Source organism: Polypterus senegalus, chromosome 1 (assembly GCF_016835505.1).
Source record: "Polypterus senegalus isolate Bchr_013 chromosome 1, ASM1683550v1, whole genome shotgun sequence".
NCBI classification, from domain to species: domain Eukaryota; kingdom Metazoa; phylum Chordata; class Cladistia; order Polypteriformes; family Polypteridae; genus Polypterus; species Polypterus senegalus.
The window spans coordinates 42423613-42449990 of NC_053154.1; the positions used below are offsets into that span (position 1 = coordinate 42423613).

At 35.1% G+C, this 26378-nt stretch overlaps 1 protein-coding gene and 1 pseudogene across 6 annotated transcripts in view; both read right to left on the bottom strand.

The window, feature by feature from the left end:
- Positions 1-24391, bottom strand: part of znf143b (zinc finger protein 143b) — a 44050-nt gene extending 19659 nt beyond the window's left edge. For 2 of the 6 annotated variants that reach the window (XM_039748125.1, XM_039748109.1), the window contains exons 1-4: positions 23515-24391; positions 14966-15133; positions 2276-2393; positions 260-352 (exon numbers count right to left, since the gene is read on the bottom strand). In XM_039748125.1, the coding sequence (XP_039604059.1) occupies positions 260-352; positions 2276-2393; positions 14966-15004 (250 nt within the window). In that variant the 5' untranslated portion in view covers positions 15005-15133; positions 23515-24391. Of the gene's footprint in view, positions 1-259; positions 353-2275; positions 2394-3059; positions 3259-4961; positions 5402-7498; positions 7605-14965; positions 15134-23514 lie in introns of those variants that run through there. The other 4 variants (XM_039748118.1, XM_039748143.1, XM_039748133.1 and 1 more) reach the window with 4 other exon arrangements.
- LOC120520264 lies at positions 12473-12591 on the bottom strand (annotated as a pseudogene).
- Positions 24392-26378: the final 1987 nt, after the last annotated feature.

A 26378-nucleotide genomic window follows, 5' to 3' on the forward strand; every position in this document is an offset into this window, starting at 1 on the left:
ATAGATACATTTATACAGATGCACATACCAAAATACTGCTGTTAGTATTTTTGCATAACTAAATGATTAACTGAGTGGGCTAACACAATTCATTAATCACAATCTAACTTGGCATATGTCAATAAAGACTCCCTGGAGCTCTCAGATGCATGTGTTAAAGCAAGACTAAAATATCCACCTCCATGGTAATTTATTTCAAAGAAAATACAGTATTATTAGAGGAAATATATGCCAAAAATAAAAAGGGGAAAAATATTACCTTTAGGATTGTGCTGTATGTAAGCAGTGGACCCATCAACAAGTGTTACAGCTTGCAGACTCACAGCATCCATATGTTCAAGCTGGTCACCATCTGAGGGGAGGAAACAGTTTTCTTTTAAATTCTAAAACAATATATTAAACATATTAAGCTAAATTGGTCTGTTATAAATCTGTGTAGGTGTATAGCTAAATATGTTTTTTTCTTGCATTTATCTTTTTTTTTTTAATTCATCAATATTGTAGATGGCAGCACTACAGCACAAATGCTCACATTTTCTAACTTGTTACAATAAGAAGGAGGGCACACAACTGCTGTTTTTCTTCTTCAGTCTCTTACTCTTTCGACCACACAAGCACATCTGCCGATGGCACAGTGATTTTCCTCCAATATCTCCTGTTGCTCGCCAACCTTCTCACTTCCTGTATTGGCCTTTTTGTCCAACCTCTGATGTTGTCTATTTGCTTAATTTGTGGTCGACCCCCGTTCTTTTGACTTTCCATTGTCCTTTCTTGTGCCATTCTTGGTAACCATGAACTCTCCATTCAGCACACATACCATACCATTATATGTCAGTTTTTTCTGCCTAATATGAACCAGTAGGAATGCATGTGTTCATCTCTAACACTAAAACTTTCACTTCAAAGGCACTGATTCACTTTTCTGCTGGTTTTGTTAGTATCCATATTTTACTGCTATAGGTGTAAACCTGGACTATTACTGTTTAGATTTTTTTTTTGTTTCAAGTCCAATATCTTTACTCCTTAGTAGATTCAGCAATATTGTTGTGAGTGTCAATGCCAGTCCTAATCTTGCCTTTATATATGCATCACATCTAGAGTCACTGGTGATGAAATTAGTGAAGTACTTAAATTCCCATGATCTGCAGATTTTCTGATGTCTTTGCTGATGTCAAGCACTTTGTTATGCTCAGATTTACATCCAACCCATATTTTTTAACCAGTTACTATTGTAATTGTATGTAGACTTTGCTCATCTGCTGCTATTAAATCAGTGTCATCTGCAAACCTTTGGTTGATAATTTTTCAACTGCCAATTGATTTGTTTTAAACATTAAATTACTTAAAAGGGTTGTGAATTGTGGGAATGTATTTGCTTTGTAGAAAAAAAAAGACTTAAAGGCATTGCCAGATTTGCACATCAAAACAATTTCCATCGAGTATTAGATTGAAGGCTTTTCACATTTAAAGGAATACTGCACCCAAAAAAAGATATTTCCTTATATGTTACTTACCACATGTAGTTTGTAGCAATGGCCAAAAAAAAATTTTAATGTCACATTTTCATTCACAACAGACATAATAAATTTCCTGATAAAATACAATTCTATGGTGACTAATGCTGGACAACAGCAAACAATATCAAAAATACTCATGAAAAAGATCTTAAATTGTCATGTCATCCAGCCGTATATGCACAATGTTCCACACGCATCTTTGCTAATACTGCTAAACAAACCAAAACATTCTCATGAATGAAAATTGAATATGCAACAAACAAACAAGCATTCAGAGCCTCCTGTGATTAAACAGATATGCTTCTGAAACTTTTTCCGGCATACCCTTTAGAATTCATTTTCTAAACAGACTGTTCTTGAAGATCAGACTCTATCATTAACCAAAATTTGCACGTCAGTTTTATAATTTAGGGTACCTCCAAGCTCCTCACTAATTGTAACACTGAATTCAAAGTAGTTTTGGAGAAGTCATCAACCTAAAGGTTTACCTAATTTTTCCAACCTGGACTCTCAACTTTTAAATGATATAGTAAATACTGACAAGAGGATGTACAACTGCTTTTTAGTTATTAGTTTGTCTATATTTGAGACTTGGCGCAATGTCAGACTTACCTTGTATGAGTATTTCATCCTGAAATTCCAGTAATTCCACTGGGTTAACAAACATTTTTATTGCAACTGTACATGTGAATAGTTAATGTCATTGTATGATCTCAACATCAGTAACCCACAAATTATATTTAAAAGGACCAACGCACCTGTTACTGCTACAGCCTCTGAAAGGCATATAGTGACATGTTGGGTATCTGCACCACTTCCCTGATACTCTGCCATCCCCTGGGAGTCTCGATTAATCTGTGCCAAAAGCATGCTTTCCTGAAAACCAAAAGAAAAATGTTATGTGGCTTTATATATGTAATTACTATGAACAAAGTGCTGTAATAAGTACATATTAGTGCTTATTTTACTAACATGTTTCACATATGTATATCTTGCTTTAAAGGATTATTAAGTTCTGTTATAAATTGCAATTGTTCCCAATTAACAAAAACACTAGTGTTTTTACTCATTTAAGAGTTTAACATTAACAAAACTGAATTTATTTGTGTCTTTATGAAAAGTAAACTAAATACCAGTAAAAGTTCTACAAGTTAAACCTGGTCAGATTTATGACAGATTTATTAAAAATAAGGATTTAAAAACAATATGCCACAGACAAGCCACCTAAGACTGTATGCTGTGCTAAATGAATTGTGTCATATTTGTTATAGTCTTTCAAACAAGAAACCAAAACACAAGAGTTTTTTGAAAACATTTTCATGAAAGAATTAAGCACTTCAAAAACTGAACAAATTATTGTTAATGTATGAAATGTAAAAACAGTATAATTAAATACCTGAATAATACTGTATATACCTGTCAAACATTCAACAGGTGTGTGTTTAGTACTAATGACAACTGTGAAGCAGAAGGTGGCAGTTAAACTCAAGCTTTTGTGCAAAGGAAACAAACTCGCCTTTGATGGAAAAAGCAGATGCATACCTTTGCAAGGCTGGCGAAATGAAGATACAATAGATTAAATCAAGTGTGCATTCATCATATTCTTGAGGCTTGAAAGTATTCCGGTTAAATTTCAAATAAATGTTTTGTTCTCATAAGAACTTAAAACATACATTATTTGTACACACCAGTATTTGATTTTTCCACATAATTTCATAAGTGATTTTTTGCTAATATTTGACAATATTTCAACAGGCACATTACCTGTTAAATACAAAATCTCACTTTTATCAAACAGAACAGAATATACTTGGCAAAATCAGTGACATGGGGGAATAAAACTAAGACATTGAGCTCTGTGACACACCTGACAATTCTCAACAAAACTGTCAGCCTGTAATGTATTGGATTTCCCACAAAAGCACGATTTAAATGACTTTTAATGAAGAAGCTGCTTATCTGTGGAACATAATACTTATGACATTACTGATAATTGTTGACAGCACAATGACACAGTGATTAGCGCTGCTACACTCACTCTGAATAGACACACTATGAGGGAAAGTGTGTGTGCAAGTGTCCTGAAATGGATTACACCTTGCCCAGATTTTGTTGTTTTCTGCCTTTCCTGAATGGCACCCAGTAAACACACTCCAGCCCCTGTAACCCTAAATTGGATTAACCAAGTCTGAGAAGTGGGCCACTTGTATTCTGTATTCATAAATGAAACATTTGTTTGGTAAAAGTAACTCAGATTTTGCCAAAATAACAAATGCTTCTCACAAAATGTTTACCTCAGGTGAGAAAAATAAATTAGTCTTAAAAAGGCATGAAAACATATTCCATAAGAGACAAAGTTTGCAAGTGTTTAATTCTGGCCAACAATCCTTGCATTTTCAAAAAAAAAAAAAAAATCACTTGCCCCAACACAAACACAAGACAAAATGTATAGATTTCAACAGACCTGACAGCATGTCTTTAGACAGTGGGACCAAATTAGAGAGTCCCGAGAAAAATCAGGTTAAATCAGGAAAAGAAAAATATTCAAACTAAATGAATAAGACACTAAAGTGAACCTTGTGCCCAAGTGCAGCGGTCAGCAAGCTGAAGAAAAAACATTTCCCAACAACATTTAGTACATTTCTCAATAGAAGGGATGAGGCCACAGAACATCAGACAGAATTATCCAGGCTTGTTGCAATCCTATACTGAACAAAGTGGGCTCTGAAAACAAATGGAGAAACTGTGGCAATTCCAATTTTTACCCTTGGGCAAAATATCTATCTGTCTAAACACAGAAATCATGGTCTATTTCTTTATTTTATACAGTGGCCTAGCTCAAAAACGTACGGAATTTCAAATATAGTATATTAGATATATCTGATTCATTTAATAAAATTGAAATTGCCATTTCTGACACAAGTAACAAGCACAAGTGACAAGACAATAAGACAAAATGCTGTGCTGCAATGTTTCTGGTAAAGTGAGAAATGAATGAGGAATAACATCATAATTTTTTAATAATAAATGTGGGACTTGATTATTAAAAGGAAATATGGTTTGGTACCCATTCCAAAAAGAAAAAAGAAAATATACTGATAAATCAGCTTTTCCTTAATTTGTTTCCACACTTGTATAGAATTTTGCATTGTGATAATTATCTGTGAAAAACACTAGTTTCAGAATATGTGCAGGCACCTCTCAGGATCCATGTTTAAGTAGGGCACAGCACTGATCATTGCATTCTTGATGGTCTCCTATTTGGTTTATAGTGATTTCTGATGAGAACAGTAGATTTTTGGAGGTCCCTTAACTACTGTTACCTAACTACACTGCTCCTTCTATTAAATGGTTTTGTTTGTGGGAAAAAAAAAACTTTATGGTGCACAGAATCTACCCTATATTTTGCGTAATCACTCATTTTTAAGTAAAAGCCAACATTACCTCGTCTCTCATACTATGCCTGCAGATGAAGGCTCCTGTGAAGCTTAATGATATTTTCTCGATTTGTATTTAACACATCACATCTTACTAACCATCTTAGTCTCTTTACACTGTAGGCAGGGATTTGGTCATTGTGGGACCCAACTATTTCTCATTAGATGTACTTTATGAGTCATATTTAACATTTTTTCTTCCTCAGTGAAAAAATTGCATTTGTATCCTTAAAAGTTCAACCTTCACATATCTGCTGATGTCTGGATTCCATACAGGTACTCCTATAGAAATTTTGCCAACTCTTGGATACCTTCTTTCCACTCAGTTTGTCATCTGCAGACTTAATCATATAGTTACACTCATGTTGTGATCATTTTCATAAATTTAAAAAGAGGTCACAGGATCAGATCATCACTTTTAATTTAATCACATTTGGGAAAACTCCTTGCACTAAAGAATTATGCTTTTTCTTTTTTTTTTTTTAAGATTTATCGTTACCTTCTCATGATATACTTTTTAAAACATTTTTGATACTACTATTTTTGTATAGCATCATTAACATAATGCACAAGTCACTTTACTGTATTAACAAAAGTGTTTGTTGATTAAAGTATTACATCATTACAATATCAAGAATAAAAACACACGGAACACTCGAAATGGGCCTCTGGCCGTCACCACGAGACCATAAAATATGCCTGACATACTTAAATTGTTTAAAATTCTCAGTAACATATGGAACTATATTGATCAAGCACAGTTACAGAACAAAGAGTGTGCAAATTAGTACTGTGTTATGAAATGCATTAAAACCGTGTTCAGCAAATCATCTAAGGCTCCTAAATTGTGACCTCCAGTGCATTGTCAGGTGGTCTACAGCTGTGTCATTAATTGTGGTAAAAAGTGCTTTGATATTACTCCGATTTTCTCTATGGTTGTAGTGATCACGTATTTTTTGCTATTTGCAAAAAAACAGCCTTATGATTTAATAGTATAAGACCATGTAGTTCTCGTCTCCTTCCAACATGGACGTGTCACTACAATCAGGAATTGCTCACATCTATACATTTGTGCTTACTGTGAAATGTTTTAGTGATGCTTCTTTGATACTGTCATTCAACTAATTTTCTTAAAATCCTTTAAATTGTTTGAAGTAAAACTACTTCAGCCTTTTCACTCAACCCACATCTTTGGAACTGCATTTTCTGTCCTTAGTGCTATGAATATAACACAGAAACCGTTTGCATGCAGAGAAAGCTTTGAGACTGTCCTTAACCTCCCTGACCCAGGGCGTGAAAGCACAAGGTTCCCATTGTATACTTTGTGATTCTGACCAACAAACTGTATGATTATATAGTATTTAGCCAGTACGTATGTATTTATAATGTTTGTAAAAAAAGAATTTTTCATTACTATGACTTTACAATTTCCTTGCCATTAGACAACCAAATTACATTATTGATTTCAGGCCTATTTATATAATTAATAAAAAATAAATAAGATCTTGTTTACGGCATTGCAGTATTACAAATACAATAAGGTAGTAATCTGCAACTCATATATGGATGAAAAAAATGCTAGAAACTACTGTGCTAATTAAACTCATACCAGGTAGCATGGAGGTGGTCATTACACGAGTCAAAAAACTTTACTTAAAAAATAGTAATAATAAAACACTGTAAAGTTAAATACTTTTCTTATTGTTTCTAAAATTCCAACAATTAAAAGGTCTACTACTACTAAAGGTCTATTTATACAGCGCCTTTCAACGTGCGTAATGCAAACTGTCATATCGCCTATGAGGCCAAAAATAAAAATGAGCATTTCACTTGAAGCATGTTATGCTCACAATGAGGACGTTGTGAAATTCAAATATTGCCTTACAGAATTCTAACGTTTTATGAAAGGCTATAAATATTGAATATGAGGTCCCTGAATCGAACAATATGGACGCGATGCGGGGATACGTTTGGCCCGAAAGAAAACGTACGACGTGACTACTACATAAATACTTACATTACTAGACAACAATTACATCTCAACTGCAGTTTGTGAAACAAAATAAACTTGCTTTGCCTTAAAAGTTTTTTTCTTTTATTAATTACAATATTGTAACAATCATGACGACACTTTTGACTCCTCAGCGCTAAACTGCACGGTATCCAAACTCATTATTTTGAAACCTCGTATTTCCGTTTTACAAGCTGTTAGTCTATTGTGTTTGGTTGGCTCCGTAATTAAAAATGGAAAACAAAACAAATTAATAAACTCGCAACAATGTTGTAATTAACTTCAGTACATCCAGCCCGTGTAAGGGATGTATTCAGTATATAAAGGAAGACAGAGTGGCCGCCTCCGGAATCCATTAATTAATAATATAACATTTTTGGGCTTCTGCCTCTGTTTTTAGGAGTGCATTTTATTTAAATTGCAATGCCTTTCTCCCCTTATTTCTCTTTCTCTGGCTCCGCTGAGATCTTCCCCCGCTGGAAATGGCTGTTTGAAATAAGGCACACTGGGTAAAAACACATTTATATACTAACCTCCGAAAATTTTCCAACAATTCCTTCGTCCGACCACCATGCATCAGGGCAGGAAACGGCCTAACTGGCGCGCCTGCGTTCGACGGCAGGGGCCCGGGAATCTGAATGTCGAGAGACTGCGATCAGGCAGCGGCGACAGTGAAAGGGCAGGGCCAACTTAAACAAAGCCCTGTGATTAGCCGTCGCTTAAGTCAGTCAGTTCATCGCAACGAACGGATGGAAAGGCGCTCACGCTCAATATGACTACAATAAATGAGCAGCGATGCGAAATGTGGCATGTGTAATACCCATTATCACAAGTAGAATTGCGATGGAATAAATGTATTGTAACTGTTGTATTCCATTTTTTACTTACTCAATTAACATTGTATACGTGTTTATTTATAAATGTAACACGAAAACAATGCAAATACTTGCATCTTGTACATTGCACGATTTATATTTCAGTATCATGTAAGATAAAATATCAGGTGCTTTCTTCATTTTCTTTCCACTAAAGACTGTTTACACAAAAACAGCAGTGCTTTTAGAAATACTAAGACGAATGAATAAACATTTATCTTTTGAGAAGGCAAAAACACTTTCTCTCTATACCAATGGCCGACCCTCCAGTGACCCCTTAGTTAACCTGCTAAAGTTTGCTATTGATACCACCCTGGTTGCAGACAGGGCCGTGGTGCCATATCGGAGGGAGGCACAATGAGGAATGATATAAGAACATTTATATTACTGTAGGTGGAATGCCCAGTTTGGGGCTGGGCTGTCTTTTTGCCTTGTAACCCCTGCTGATTTTTTTTTTTCATTCTGCTAAACTGGAGTTATTTTATTATTTAATTTTTTCTGTCCTCTCAAGTCGACCCTACCATGATATGCATCCTTAGAATTTTAGAATATGATACCATATTGGAGTCTACTCTTCTACAAATTACATGTTATGTATGCCTGTATTGATTTAATTTTTATTTACTCATTATTGTTCCTACCCAATTTAATTTTTCTTTTCTTGCAACAATTTCTTTTTTATAAAGCACTTTGACCTACATCCTGTATATGAAAATGGGCTATAGAAATGTATGTTGTTGTGTACTTTAGGAGAAACTCCTGACCTGCTACATCCCAAGTTATAAATGGTGTAAATGTGAACAGGGTGGAATCATTTACATTTCTTGATAAAACTATAACATACAGTCTGAACCGGGATGAAAACATAATTGCTATTATCAGAAAAACGGACCACGGGATCATTTTTTTCCCATCATCTTAAAACTTTAAATCAGTGCTGGTACAGTTATACAGAGCTGTTATTAAAAGTGTCCTCATTTTCTCCGTAACAGTCTGGTATGGCAATGCATCTGCTCACTTAAAATATAAATGTGGTGTGTTATTCAGACAGCAGAAAAGGTTACAGACCTGAATCTGGACTTGATTGAGGTATACATCTCAAGTCAGGAAACAAGTCAGAAACATAATCAGACTACACTCACCCAGGCAACCATCTTTTTCAGTGATTACCACTGAGAAAACGTTACTTATCACTAAAGGTAAGAATTTCTAGATATTTAAACAGTTTCCTTTTTATTGCTGTCACTGTGGTTAAACACAATCTCTGATTTCATCACTGTATTTTCCTGATTTCTAAACTTCTCCATCCAATGTAAATTATTTTTATTTTATAAGGACTCACTTAATGTATTACTGGGCATGTTTGCAGTTCTACATTTCTATATTGTTTTGTATATTTTTGTTGTATGCAATATATTTTTCACTCCTACTGCATATAATGTGAGTGCCATGTATTGTACCTTGTGTGAATTGTATTTACCTTGTTGTACATATGTGTACGGAGGTAAGACCATGAAAAACTTGATTGAAAGTAAACTTCAGTTTCAATTCACCTTTAATCTTTAATGTTGTTTTCCAAATTTTCTCACTTTAATCTAAGAAATTAGAGATTATCATAAGAATAACCATAGCCTGTGCAACCTGAACATAATTGGCAATAATAGCAAACAGGACCCAAAGTGAACATATACACAAAATAAACCTTCAGAATTTTTAAAAATATTTATCTTTCATTTTGGGTAAAAATAACAGATAACATATTTTTGCTTTAAATTATACAGCATGTATTTCCTATTTGATATAAATTTAATATTCTGTTTTCACATCTTTTATTTTTTAATATAGTTTTAGATATTTTGCAGATGGCATTACTCAAGGTGACTTACAAGAACAAAATAAATTGTAAATGTTTGCACAAACTGGAGCTTGGGAAGGTTAAATAATTTGCTTGGGAGAACACAGTTGAAGGCTTTCCTGCAGTTTAAAGTCCAACATCTTATCCATTACATCACATTTTCTGCTTGCCTGATGACAAATAGAAATATGGTATGTAAAATTCAGCAAATGTTTGTGTCCTGGAAGAACAGGATAGACAAAATTCGTACCTTTATTTTCACGGTAATATTAATAATTTTGATGTTTTTTTGATTTTTGGACAGAAGAGCAGGGGAAATATTCAATGGTGAGATTTATAACTTTAAAGATCACCATTACCTGGTACAGAAATTTAATAAAATTTCACAAAAATTCAGAAAGAACAACCGGCTTATAAAACGCTGGATACAAATAACAACATCTGCTTGAAACACTAAATAAAGATAAATACAGGATATACAAAGCTTTGAAATAGAATAAAAAAAGAATATACAAATACAAAATAGTACAAGAAAACCCTGAGCAAATAACATAAGTTGTGATGCAAATATCTGGACAGACTGACTTAAACTGAAAGTGGTTGTTACGTGCTCGCTGTCTCAGGTTCATGTAAGGACTCTTGCAGCAGAGTTCTGAACCAACTGGAGCTGTCAGGAGAGGGTTTCCAATAGTAGATGTGGGATGTAATGAAAGTATGGACAAGTTTCTCAGTATTACAAGAGAGGAATAAGCAAACACAGGATATGTTACGAAGGTGGAAGTAAGAAGGTTCCTTAATGTGGCTTATGTGGATGAAATAAGAAAGGGGAATCAAAAATGACTACAGCATTCCTAGCAGAAGAAGAAGGTCTGATGACATCTTTACCAAAGGTGATTAAGAAGGAATTTACGTTCTTAAGCTGAGCTTTAGTGCCAACTAGCATGACTTGAGTTTTATTGCAGTTAAATTTTAAAGAGTTGTATTCCATCCAGGTTTTAATTTCACAAGTTGTGAGCTGAGAACCTATGATGAACTTTAACTTTAACACCAAAATAGATAATCTGCATAAAAATGATAACCTAACTATCCAAATGATAATCCAGAGCTGCAAATAATATGGCTTAGCAGAAGCATGTAGATACAGAAGAGCAGAGGGCCTTGCACAACTCTGTGTGTAACTGGTGCTGAAGGGGACCAGGTGTTGCCAAGAGTAACAAACTGTTGTCTATCAGTCAGAAAGGACTTAAACCACTGGAGGGCATTGCTGAAGATACCCAGAATGATCTCCATTCTGGACAGTAAAATATCATGTCTAATAAGTTTCAAATGCTGAGGTCTAACAGAATTAATATGCTGGTTTGCCCACAGTCTGCAGCCATATGCAAATCATTGGTTACCCAAGGTAGTTTCACAGCTGTGAAGGGTTCCAATGGAACAAGTTAAGTAATTGGCTGGTTGGGAAGCTTGAGAACTTCAGACAGAAAAGGTAAGTACGAGATGGGACAAAAATTGCTGAGATCATCAGCATCAAGACCAGAGTTTTTTAATGTTGGGGTTACAGAAGTGATTTTCAAAGTAGATGGAACAGAGAAGGTGCAAGGGGATGTATTTATTATAGATGTAACAAGTCAGAATTAGGGCATGAAACAGGATCAGAGGGGGGCCAGTAAACAAGTAGTAGGCCTCATCTTACAAAGCAGGTGATTAATAAATGGGGATAAAACTGATGAAAATTTGGAAAAGGATTTGGATAGAGATGAAAGACGGAAAAATATAAAAGGAGGATGATTTTGTATTACTGAAATCATTTAGGTGTCCAATTCTATAATGGAAAATGTGAAGGAATTTTTCAGTCTTCAGTGGAAGAGGTGATTGGGCCAGATGCAGGCTGAAGTAGTTCATTACCTACAGAGAATAAATCCCTCAGGTTTATCATGTCCACTCTTTATTATTGAGTCAAACTGTGTATTCTTGACTGCAGTTAGTGCTACTCTGTAAGCCTTTTGATGGTCAGAGAAAGTCTCATCGTTCAGTGAGGCCAGTCTCAAATGACTCTCTCTCATGGCTTCGGCCAGCTGCTTTCATTAGAACATTTAAACAATCTAGGTGAGAACAGGCATTCAGCCCAACGCTTGCCAGTCCTATCCACTCAATTCTTTTAAAATAACATCAAACCTAGTTTTGAAAGTCTCTAAAGTCCTACTGTCTACTTAGTAGCTTAATCCCTATGTGTATGGTTCTCCGCACAAAGAAACACTACCTAATGTTTCCGTGCAATTTACCCTTAACAAGTTTCCAACTGTGTCTCCGTGTTCTTGCGGAACTAATTTTAAAGCAACAGTCTTGATCCACTGTACAATTACATTCATAATTTTAAATACTTCAGTAATGTCTCCTTTTAATTTCCTTTTGCTTAAACTGAAAAGGCTCAGCTCTTTAAATCTTTCCTCTTTCCCCTGTAACCCTGGAATCAGCCTAGTCACTCTTCTATGGACTTTTTCCAGTACTGCTATGTATGTCGTCTTTTGTAGCTTGGAAAAGAAAACTGTACACAGTAATCCAAATTAGGCCTAACCAGTGAATTATAAAGATTCAGCATAACCTCCCTGGACTTGTACTCTACACATCAGGGTGCTAGATAACCAAAGTCTGTTTTAGCCTTCTTAATGGATTCTGAACACTGTCTGGCAGTCAACAGTGTTGAGTCCAACACGACTCCTAAATCCTTCTCATAAGGTGTACTTTTCATTTTCTCACCTCACATTGTCTTTTCAAATAGTTTACAGCACTCAGTATTCCCATGTTCTCTCCCATCCAAGTACTAATGGAGCCCGATCCTGCTTAGCTTCTGAGATTAGACGAAATCTGGCATATTCAGGATGGTATGGCCATAAACTAAGCATACACCGTTATGGTGAATTATGTCATACAGCTGAGCATTTAAAAGAAACCTCTTTGTGTCTCAAAGGAGCAATTTAATCTAGTGCTGAATGGAGGCACACACATCAAGGGCAATTCACTTAACCTGCATGTCTTTGGACTGTGAGACGAACCTGCAGAACTCCAAGTAAACCGCGGTGGACACGAAAATGCAAATTTGGACTTGAAACTCATGTTCCTTGCTGCAGCCACTGTACCATCATGTCAGAGAATAATAGTTGCATGAAAACCTAAAAATAAAATGAAACTGGCATATTGGGAGGGAGCCAGAAACATTGGCTTGAAACTGGTTTAAAAAGCAATTTATTAAATGTGCTGAAAGAAATAAGGACAGAGTATACATAACAGCCTGGTGATAGATTGGAGACCTTTTTTGGGCTGGTTACCTTCTTGTGCCTTGTAGACTGGACAAATGGATTAGAAAATGGATGGATGGATGGAATGACTGTATAAAAAAGGGTAGCATATGATAGACACGCATTAAGTGGAAACAAAAAGGCTTAAAATCAGCAGATATATCTTGACCTAATGCGTGAATCATTTAGTTTGGAGTTTGAAGTTTGCTGATGACACAGCTGTGGTGAGCCTGAACTCTCAAACACAATGAGTAGGCTTATCAGGATGACGTGGACAGTCTATCACCTTCAAAATTTTTGTCCTCAAGTCCTCAGACAATTCTCTGCTCTTCTTTCTGTTCTCCATGCTTAGTGTGGCACACTCAGACACACAACAGAAAAGTTGAGTCAACTTTTCTCCATTTTAACTGGCTTCAGGTGTGATTGCTATATTGCCAGTACCTGTTTCTTGCCACAGGCGAGTTCAAACGAGCATCATATGCTTGAAATAAAACGATTTACCCACAATTTTGAAAAGGTGCCAATAATTTTGTCCAGCCCGGTTTTTACGTTTTGTGTGAAATGATGTCAGATTTGTCTTTTTTTTTTCTCTGTTTTTTTGTGTTGATCCAATGCACATAAAGGAAATAAACGTGTATACCAAAACATTTGTTTTTGCAAACAATTTTCTGGGAGAAATGATGCATTTTCTGGGAAAATTCAAGGGGTGCCGATAATTTTGGTCATGACTGTAGCTGCCTGCGTATGAGGCCACAAAACTGTAGACCTGTCAGAGTACCCATGCTGACCCCGCCTACTGCCGTAAGTACCAAGAGTGGCCATGTGCGTATCAGAACTTAACCATGGAACAATGGAAGAAGATGATCTAGTCCAGGGGTGCCCAAGACGTTGATCGCGATCAACCGGTAGATCGCAAAGGGAGTGCAGGTAGATCGCATTGCATTCAAAAAATTTTTTTTTAAATGTTAGTCTATCATATATCCTCCCTATGGCATTTGCCACTTGATTGACATACAGGGCGGCCAGTCTGAGATCTCTTTTCTTCTAACACACTGGTCATCCAGCACGCACAATCAAACGCGCGAGCTACTACAAAACTCCAACTGTGATCTAGTTAGCCTTCCAATTTATATCAACTAAAGAAAGGATTTTTTTTTTAAATTGTTTAGGGAGGGTATGGGCTGAATGTGGAATTGGAAGAGGATTTTTTTCTCTCACAATGTCACAACTGAAGTGCATTTGTCTGATCTGTCAATCTATCATTGCTATTACAAAGAAGGAAAATGTGGAAAGGCACTTTCGAACTGTTCATAAAAACTACGAAACTGACTTCCTTCCAAAAAGTGATCTGAGAAAGAGAACGGAGATGGAACTAAAATCACAGTTAATCGGACAGCCGTCATTTTTCACTCGGCTGAATTCAAAACCTCCTTTACTGCATTATTCAGCTCTACTTATTTATGCGAGTCAGCCTTTCCCCATGTGAAGATTATTAAATCCAAATTAGTGGATAAATAGTAACCATAAATGTATTGAATTGTTGTTGTGCCATAATGGTTATTCAGTTATGCAAGGTACGACAACATATATTTTATTTAGATTTATTTTCATTTAGATTATGTAGATTGTAGGGTGTATATGTATTTTTCAACGAGGGAAACAATGGCAGCAGGATAATCTTTGGGAAGAAGGCAAGCCAGCTGAGACAGTTTTGTCTGGGCATTGTTCTTTTGGGAAACTCTGGGTCTTAACATTTATGTGGATGTTACTTTGCCAATCTATCTAAAGACTTTTGCAAACCATGTACAGCAGGATAATGCACCCTTCCACACTGCAAAAACAGTTCAGGAATAGTTTGAGAAACATGACAAAGAGCTAAGGTGTTGACTTGACCTCCAAATTCCATAGATCTCAATTTGATTGAGCATCTGTACTTTGTACTGTAAAAACAAGTCTGATCTACAAAGGCCTCACCTTGCAACTTACAAGACTTAAAGGATGTGCTGCTAACATCTTGGTGCCAGATACAACAGGACACCTTCAGGAGTCTTGTGGAGTCCATGCTGAGAGCTGTTTTAGCGGCATGACAGGAGCCTAGGCATGCCCGTAAACGATGTACATGCAACTGGCCTTCAACATGATCTATAAGAAATGTGATTTTTTATAATTTAAACAAATATATTACAAAATACAAATAACATCATATAATACTTAACAAATGATATTTAAGTGGAATATTAAACATACATAATACAGACATAAACAGGGAAAAAAAATTAAACACACAGGCATATTATACAGCTATGTCAACTTTAAATTTAATCTCATTCACAATATCAAGCATTCTCCTAGCTTTGGTGTTCATACAGCCACTTATAGTCACTTAGGAGGTAATGACTGAATCCAGTCTTGAAAGTGTTATATTTTGCTTTTACCCTAGACCATTTTATTTTATGAATAGGATATAGTCCAAGAATTATTGAAAGGTTAATCAGATATGTAATTTTAGGGTTAACATCATTCCTTTTAAAACACAGAAATATATCACTATCATTCACAATAAAACAAAATAAGTAATTTAGTAAATTTTGTAAATGAGTCCAGAACACCTTACAGTATGGTTTCTTGAAACTTTTTTTTTTCTCGCAATCCAATCTTGTCCTTGTTAGTGTCTTTGAGACTCAGTTCATGACTAACGTCAAATTGTGGTGCCTCTATGGAGAATGACCACATTACCACCAACAGTCATAGTGGAGCAATGTCAACTGCTTGAACAACCCACGACAACCCATCGTGAGACACTTGGAGACCTGTACGTGACTCATTCCTATTAAATACAATGGTGAGTCACATCCCTACAAAACCCAAAAACTGCAATCCCATGGTTTAAGAAACTGTGCCTTAGAGTACTGACATTCCCACGAAAGATGGGAAAATGTTTTTAGATCTTTCTCTAAAATATGTATTTAAACCTAAATGTATGTGCAAGAAAAGCTTTAACAAGAAAATTCTATGTATCAATTTGAACGATACCTCTTTCACTTTATTCATGATACAGTATTTATTTGGTAATAACCATATTTTATTCCAATCAATATCATCTAACACAGCATTCCATCTAAAATCTGCAACAAGTGTAGATGACTGGCAGTAAACATTTCTAATTGGAATTCCTAAGATCAAATCCAACTACTTGAAGGGATGAGGTAAAACTTGTGACAAGCACACTTGAGATTTCATGGTAACCTGCCCTCTGAATAACCTTTGGCAGAACACATGTTCTTTTAACACCAAATGCATAAACTAAGATTGCAACACTTTACTTATTAATACATTCTTCATTGTGCAAACATTTCCCTTCATGCTATTTTCAAACAGATTTTTAAAGAATTAGGGCAGGTAATCGATTAAAAAAATTAACTAATTACATAAATGTATGTAATTAATCATGATTAACTGCATTGAACATTAAAACATGTAATTATAAAATTAATACATAAATCATGAAGTAAATACAGACTGAATCACAAAATTAATGTAGAATAAACACAGAGGAATTAAAAAAAATGACATAGTTTAAACTTAAAAAATGACCTTAAACCTGAACTTTTAACAAAATACTACTTGAGTAAGTACAACCTTAATTTGAATTCCTTCCTAAAAGGCAAGTTGAAAAGAAGGCAAAAAGAAGAAAACGCCAATGTATTAATTCTCAAATTGGCATAGAATATGAAACACAGACTTGTCTAAGTAAAAAATGATCAATACGACTGTTGACTTTGAATTCACTGCTAAAAAGTGGTTTAATTAAAAGAATAAGCATCTCTTAAATGGGAATATTGTACATTAAAACTTTTGTTAAGACTCTGTAAATGCTATCCTCAATTGTTCATCACCATCAACGACTTAAAAGTGTTATGTTTGTGAATGGCAATCTCCGAGCTACTCTTTGTCCTGCTCCTTCGGAAAGTTTAGCACATCTAAGATATTTAATACTTTTGTGGTTTTAGAATCGTGGTGTGCCTTGGGAATGTTTGGGTTACAAAGACAGAACTAACACCATGCATCTCTTGGATGGTTATGGTGTGTTCTTTACACAAATTAACAAATACACTGCAAACTGGAATAATGGGTAGGGATAATAATTACACTTCTAATTTGTAGAATTTTTTCATTATATTAGGGCAGTCAGCACTGTAAGCTACCTGGAAGACCAGGAAGTTAAATGAAGAGGTACTAGAGACTTATTTTGATTTTAGTGCCACACAAAGATACATTATTTAGCACTTATGTAATAGGATATTGATCTGATCTTCTTACAGAAAAATGAAATGAAATGAAAAAAGGAGTATGAAATTTTTACCTTCCCAACTTTTTTCTAGCATTGCACCAGGACTGCCATACACCCCTCTTTTCCTCCCACTCTCCTGCACCTATGTCAATCTGTATAAATCAAGAAAATGAACACCAGTGCCACATATTGACATGTGGCATATCATTGTGAATGGCGTAATACAAAATTTTAAACCTTTAAAGGAAAATTTGATTTCATAACATTTTTAAAGGTGGTATATAAATACGGTACTAGATCCTTATGTAATTCCTTAGATAAGCACTTAACTTTTTTGTATTATTGTTTCATAATTTTAAGATAAAAAAAATTACATGAAAATGCCATCCTGACCAAAGAACCGGCTAATGTGTTTTCCTTGTTGCTAGCCCTGGATGCAACAATATTTTTTAATGCATTAAACAGGTCACAATAATCACAAAAATTAATGCGTTTACTTTACCAGGACTAAAGAAATACAGATCTGTTCTGGAATTTTACATCTTTATTATTACATAACATACATCTATGCGATGACAAGTTACATTTACACAGTGCATTAATTTCCAAACTAAAATAATCTGCTTATGAAAATTAAGACAGTTTTAGGGGAATTTTAACAAAGTTGCATTTAAGGAAAGATTCCAAACACTCCCAACCTGTTGAAAGATTATATTGCAGAATATGTGCCAAATCTGTATTTTATAATTAACATATTAATGTAATGTAATGTAATAATGTAGTAACCACTTAATTCTGAATGTAACATTAGCAGTTTTAGAATCAAGGACATTTAACCCACCCTTATTTATAGATGCACATATTATGTCTTTCTTTGTATAGTGGGGTTTGTTTCTCAGTGTAAAATTAAATAATGTGTAGGCTGTTGATAACAGACATTCAGAGCAATTGCTTTGTGTACCAATCTTCATACTATAAATAAATAAATAAATTCTTTGCATTTATATAGCGCTTCTTCTCACTACTCAAAGCGCTCAGTAATTGCAGGTTAAGGGCCTTGCTCAAGGGCCCAACAGAGCAGAGTCCCTTTTGGCATTTACGGGAATTGAACCGGCAACCTTCCGATTGCCAGTGCAGATCCCTTGCCTCAGAGCCCCCACTCCGCTCTAAACCTTCCGATTTAGCATAATTTGTCTATTCAAAGAAAGAGTTTTAATTCTAGATCTATTATAGTGTTTTTCATTGGAATTTCACAAATATTTTCAGTTTGACAATTCCTAAATGTCAATAATTCATTTATTTTTATTTAGGGTCAGACCAGACACTCCAGAAAAAGAACTTAAACACAGCTTTTTAGATACTGTCTGACTTTGAAGAAATATCTCTGTACCATCTGACAGCTTTTTGGATTTGATTTGCCTCCCTTTTATCTTCATTCCCCCTAAATGGGTCATAACTTATGTGAAAGAGAAGAATTAGTTTCACTACAAGAAATAAAAATGGGATGATAGGACAGCCCTAGGGAAGTTAATGAGCCAAGTGAAACCTTTATGATATGATGTTCCTGTGCCTAATTTAACTGAACTATTTGCATTTTTGAATAGTGTTTTGACAACTTGTTGAAAATAATCACCAAAATCAAAATAATGAGGAGTCTCAAGATAAAAGTATCAAATGTTTTGTAGAAATCAACAAAAAGATTAAGACTGTCTTGTTCAATGTAATCATTATAGTCAATTAAACCCAAGATCAATCTAATATTGTTAGAAATGAGTCTCAAACTCAGACTTAGAAGTATCAATTATCATGCCAAGTCCAAGTTTTAGTTTTTCTGCAAAGACTGAAACAAGAATTTTGTAATCACTGTTCAAAATTGTAATATGCCTCCAATTTTCTAAACTTTAAAGATCTTTAATTGGCTTTTGGTTAAGAATAATTCAATTCTGTCACTGAAGAATGTAAAATAAGTTAATTGTATCCTTAAAGAAAATCAGTGAGTAAATCTTGAACCTCCTTAAAAAAATCACATTTGAGATTATCATTCCCAGGAGATTGGTTACATTTACACTTCTTTATACTATTTTTTTATCTCTTCATTTGAAATCCCATTCCCACAACTTAACTGGAACTGTTCATCAATACATGAACCATGTTTTCCTATGTTGACTATAAAGGTAGATATAATCTTAATAGGACATGATTTACTTGCATAAGGTTTTTAAATATGTCTAACGTTTTGATATATGTTTATGGTTTTGATTTTCAGCAGCTTCTATTCTTTATTTATTAATAATAATTTCGTTTCAATTTTACTAAGTTAAAAAAATAATTTCCACTATTTTTGTGTTCTTTCACAATTTCTTTACCACTTCTTATAGCAAGTTGTCTAATTTCAAACTTTATTAATCCCAATATTATTATTTCCTAATACTTGCAAAAAGTTTGGTGAGAGCATGCATGATTCCTATGTGATAAATGCAGTATTCTGTAAAGTTTATTATTAAATTTCCAGTCGCTTTTATAATTATTTAGAACACCAATTTCTAAATCCGAAGTAAGATTTATAGCTTTATGATCTGTTAATGTAGAAGGTTCAATACATACCTTTTAAACTTTTTCTTTTATAGTGTCAGAGATTAACCAATAATCGATTCAGGACTGCTCAGTTAAATCTTCAGTACATCATGTGAACTGTTTGATAGCAGACTGAAGGGCTCTTTATATATATCACAAACTCCAGAAGCTTTGCAAACTTGAAAAATAATGTTGGACAATAAACGGTGACGTGTTGTACTTGTCACTTGTCTCATCAAGGTTAAATTCCCACCTAAAATAATTTTTATATTTAGAAAAATGTGTGGGGTTCTTCTTCAATAACGCTCTTATTAGTACTTTTAATACTTGATGCATAAACATTTCCTAATTTAAAAAAAATGATTATTTAGCCTCACTATAAGGATAACCCATTGACCTAAAAGATCACAATATGATTTAATAATTTCCCCCAAAACCTTCTCGTAATATTGCAACGCCTGCACTGTGACTAACCAAATGTCATCACCCCATTGCTGTGTCTCCTGAAGAAAATAAAAATAAGCAATATATTTTTTTACAGTACAGAAAATGTGCTCCACGTTTCAATGTATTGTGAATATCCCTTACATTAGTTGAACATAAAGAGAATATCATGAAAAACAACAAAGTCGTAGGATTATTATTGTTAAAATATATAGCTCAAGTGGCTACCCACCCTTGAGCTCTAATAAATGATCTGCATTGGCAGAACATTCACTTTAGAACAGAAAACTGTATTTTATTATTTGAACTTTACTATAAATTGTAAAAATGAACTGACATCCACATGGCTGCCTGTACAAAAACTTAAGTATTTTACATAGTTATTAGTGCTGGGAGATTACTTTTTAATAACGATGATAAGGTTAGGGTATAAAATTCAATAAAACATTTTCGACCCATCTTATTTTTACAGAAATACACAAGGCTCAAGGCTTATCACGAAGCATGAAGTATTGGCAAAATGTCAGAACAACAGCCAGTCTCACTGTACTTTGTAGTATTGCACATCTCTATGTATTAAACATGCAGAAATTATTAACAACGTGGACCATCGTATAAAGACAATCACCTGGCAAGTAAAGCTGTGGAGCAAAATGTGTTAGCTGCAGAAGGAGAGAAAATACCAAAGAATTACACAAATCGTCAAACTTTTTGTAGTGGTTTAGCTATCAAAAATCAAACCAAGCACAAATAAACTCGGTACGCAAGGTTTGCCACTACCAAGTACCTGCAAAAAATGATAATACAGCATATCAAAAGATACTATCCTACTGAATAATTGTCCAAAAAAACACACATGATGTGGCTAGCAAGCATTCAAGCAGAGGAACTGCACCTAGACAACAGTTCATTGTGTTAACATTTGCAGCCATGACCCCATATTAACAAGAATTTAAAAAGCACCAGAAAATCATGAATGCATTCACAAACGTAATGGCTGAAAGACATGTCAATGAGTGTTGTCTTAAAAGAGGAATTCAGGAAATTTTAGAAAGTCCTCAAATCAAGGTGCCAACCTCCTGGCTGAAAACATTTTTATCACACTGTGCTGCCATAGCTTTATAATGGATGTTGGGCAAAGTTGGTGGCTGCAATGAAAGACTTTTCCACTACCACAGATTTATGCTCAAGTTGGATATCAGAGACATGCATAACTCTTAACATGCACTACATTGATGCAGAATGGAATTTACAGAGCAAACGCTTCCAAACTGTTTTTTTTTTCCAGGAGGATCACAAACCATCTCATTGGTGCTTAAAGACACCATGTGATCCTGAGGCATAGACAGGACTGCCAAGCTTGTAGTACAAGCATTGTCAAGAATAGGTCTATGAAGAAATGGGGTCACCTACAGTGCCTTGGATACATAAAATAATATTTTATATTTAATTCATTTGTTTGGCTGTTGTTAATTTATCCAAGGCAGCTTACAACAGCTGAGATGCAACTGGTTACATTTCTATTGTTATTTCCAATTGGAGCTCAGACAGTTTAAGTACCATAACAGAGGTTTGAATCCATTTTATTTTTTTTTCTCCAGCCTTTGGAGTTTTTTTTTTTTGTTTTTTCTGTCCACCGGACCTTACTTTTTCTATGTTAATTAATGTTGACTTATGTTTATTTTTTATTGTGTCTTCTATTTTTCTATTCATTTTGTAAAGCACTTTGAGCTACATTTTTTATATGAAAATGTGCTATATAAATAAATGTTGACTTATTGATTGATTGATCCACTACTTCAGGATTTCATCTCCAAAGACTTTACCAGGACACAACACAAATACCATACCGACATATGACTACTGCTGCTGCTTTATCCAAGAAAAAGAAAACAAGCTGGCCATTTTGTTACACATACATATGATTGTCAGTTTTGCTGGCTCATCCAGCTCTCATTGTAGCGATAATACAACAATATATTCATGTATTATTAGTAAACTATTATTGTTATATTAATAATATACAGTACATAGTAAGCTTATATTACTGTAATGTTTGTATCAAAATGTATTTGCACATTTGCATTGTTACATACCTTGTTAATTTGAGCAACTATAAGTAACTGCAATTATTTCACTGAAAACCTTTCATTTTCTTGTTGAGACATTTTTGTATGTAGATAGTTTGTGTGTTATTTATTGATAATAAATCATAGTTTAAACCATAATAAACATCTTGGTTGATCAATCTGCAGTACTGAGGTATACTCCTAGATGAATGTCATTGTTCATAGTAGTTACATCTTCTTTGCCTTATGGGCTTCCTATCAAACACTGACCCTCATTGTTCTGCTGTTGATCAGTCATGGCTTAGGGTGTAGAGAGTTTCTTGTGCTCTTTATCTTTCAAATGTTGATTTCTACGTGTAAATTGTGTTTGGCTTTGGCAACAGCTTCACTATAGATTCCATTAATTTCTTCTTAATTTCCTCTAATGCTTTTTTTGGTTACATCCTAAAGCTGCACATTTTATCTCTGCTTATATCACACCAATGTAGACATCTTTTGATCAATCTCATTAATTCACTTCTTTTTTGTGTTGCATGATTTAATCTTTTTTATGTTGTCTTTAAGATTATGCAACTCTCTGAGAGCAGTCAATGTTCCAAGGTACTGGATTTAAGAGTACCCTCTAAGTTATCAGGTTTAATACCCTGAATTTCAATAATATTTTACTGTAACTCTTTCAGGGAAATATCAGGATTTGTTTTCATCTTTCGCATCTGAAGACTCTTTGACAGCATTTCTGGGGCAAAGCCTGGTGATGGTGTTGATTACTCAAAACTGAGTGACTGCTGTGCGTACGAAAGGTCTTCAGTATTCTTTGTAATTTCATTCTGTTCTTCCAGCTTTCTAATATGATTGTGTTCTTAATTTTATCATTAGCTCTCTTTTTACTGGATGCAATTGCCACTGCTGTTATAATAATTTAACATAGCCCATACAACTGTAAATCCTCAACTGGGACTGTAGTGTGTCGCTTATGTAATTCAGTTTGATTCAGTGTTATTGGTAACATACATGTTTTAAAACAAAATAATAATTTAAAAAAAATCTATCAACAACGAAAATATACTCATCTACACAATGTTATATCTTAACAGTGTTACATCCGTTATCTGGATTAAGAAGTCCCTGTACACACATGTACGTACATTCATAATTCAAGTCCTCACTGGTCGCCATCTTGCCATACCCTCAGAAAACGGGATTCAATAGTCCAGGACACCTTCTTCCAATGCTTCATGGTCCAGTTCTGACGCTCACCTACCCGTTGTTGACGCTTTCATTGGTAGACATGGGTCAGCATGGGCACTCTGACCGGTTAGCTACGCAGCAAAATGCTATGCTTTGAGAGTTCCGACTCCTTTCCCCCATGGCCAACATTACGATTTTAAGTCATTTGTGCTACGCTGGCTCTTCTGTAGGTTTGTACCAGACAGGCTACCCTTCGCTTCCCACACGCATCAATGAGATTTGGGCGCCAATGGCCAAATCACCGATTCACTGGTTTCCCTTCTTTGAACCAATTTTGGTGGGTACTAAACCACTGCATACGTGAAACACGCCACAAAACTCACAGTTTCAAAGAATCTCGGTCCCTGTCGACCAGCCATTACAATTTGGCACTTGTCAAAGTCGCTCAAATCCTTACACTTGCCCATTTTTCCAAATATGTGCAGACACACTCCACGCCCCGCGCTCCTTTAGTGACCCAATCAAAATCTGAGTGCAAACAAATGACATCACCAGCTTAAAACTTGCTGTCAAAATAAAAGTTCCCACCTGTAATTAATATCACCCCAATCGCAACAGAACAGTTGTCAAAATAAAATAGCACACCTTTACTTCGTTATTAGTTTTCTAGCTGTCCGTTGCTGGACCCTTCTCATTTTTCCTGCTTCTAACACATCACTTTCAAAAAATTAATTTTAACTCGCTGCCTAATGCATCACACCAGTTGACATGTTTCATTGTAATGCATTCTCCAACATAATTCTTTTTTTTCACGTACTATGACAAGGCCTTCTTTCAGCAAACGGAAGTAATGTTCGCCGTTTCCGCTGTGACTCACGTATTCCTTCTCGCGTGACTTTGTCAGGCCGATATTCAGAGGCCGGGGTGGGTTTGTGTCCCCATTTTGTGATCGTGAAGTTAAGATATGTGGATCGAGATGTTTAAAATCAGATTATTAACACGTTTTTAAGAGATTCGTTTTAAAAAGTCAGCATGTGTGTGATTGTGCATTTAACGGTTTTCGGTACCCGCGCTGTAAACGTCGTCCCCTACGTATAAAAACATTATAAAAATGCAGTCGTTCAGTCAAGCGTATTTAATGTAGTTTACCGTACTTGCGAATTCCGTATTCCCGGGAAAAAATGTGCAGCAGGAGTGTATGTTCCGAAAATGTCACGTTTTGTCCAGATTCGTTTTAAAAAGTCAGCATGTGTGTGATTGTGCATTTAACGGTTTTCGGTACCCGCGCTGTAAACGTCGTCCCCTACGTATAAAAACATTATAAAAATGCAGTCGTTCAGTCAAGCGTATTTAATGTAGTTTACCGTACTTGCGAATTCCGTATTCCCGGGAAAAAATGTGCAGCAGGAGTGTATGTTCCGAAAATGTCACGTTTTGTCCACCATAGATGAGCAAGTTTGGTCAATTATTGATTCTCGGTTGGTTCTACTGTGATTGTGGATGTGTCAAGGGCAGATTGCTATCTTGTACTTTGCGCTGCTGTAAAGGTATTTCCCATCTGTGAAACTGTTCTGAATTATACTGGTTCGATAAAGAGAGAGGTAGGAGTTGTGCAAAAACAACTGTTTAGACGCATGAAAAGATAAAACCACTTAAAGTGAAACACATACAATTAAATTCAAATTAAAAACAAGTTAAAGATGAGTTATTTATATTTGTTGTGTTTTCTAAATACTGTAGTCACTTCTTTCGGTTCCTCTGGAAGTTGCATTGTAATTTATTGTTTCTGGTGGCTCATCTCAAGCAAGCAGAACCTTTCAGTATTGGCAACGAATTCTTTTGATTTCACCATGAAAAAATACAACTTGTTATTGATCATAACACTTCAGGTAACTTTCCTAATTTTTGAACTTCAAAGAAACATTGTAACTATAAGAAGGCAATGCTTTCATGTGATCATAAGTTTTGACTATTGACAATCTTCTCTCACTCTGTTGTTCGTAAGTTCTGTAGTTCTTAGACTTCTTACATGCCTATTAACCAACTGCTTTATTGCTCCACATTCCAGATACTACGTTATGTCAGTATAGTTCAGCACCTTGTCATCTTACTCTTTCAACTTCTTCATCTCTAAATCACCTTTTGCGATTTCTTGACACTCGGCCATTGTCGCTGCTCATATTTCTTTCTGTCAATTTGGTGATATTAATTTGGTTTCGCAAACACTTTGTCACCACCACAGGTCACTTTATTAAATATCAGTAAAGGACAACAAAGTGCAGTGATCACTAAACATCATTTCTTGTACTTGGTCATGAAGTCTACAACATGTATGTATTGTATTGTGTCCTGGGAGATTATCAATAGATAGGATTGCCACAATCTGAAATTTTTTGAATTTCAAGAACATATCGGGCTACAGCCAGGATGACATCTTGCCTGTGTAGGTGCTTCAGCAGCTTGATGCTAAGCAGATGCCGCTTGGTGTTGTGCTCAATTTACCATAATAAACACACAGCCACAGGTCACTTCGCCAAGATTGCTGTCACCTAAAATTGTTTAGAATTTAGAGAACATTTCAGGTCATCAGGTTTCAATTAAAACCAAGGTTTTACCCTGAGTAGTTAACAAATAGTCATGTGGCACACAAACTTTTTCATTTTATTATTATTTATATTTATTTGCTTGGCAGATGCTTTTAACCAAAGCGACTTAGAAAAGAGGAAAAAGGCTTACATCACTTGGGGTTCCCATCCAAGTACTGAGCGATCCCAAGTATGTTTAGCTTCCAAGATCAGGCATATGATTTAGGGAAGTTTTC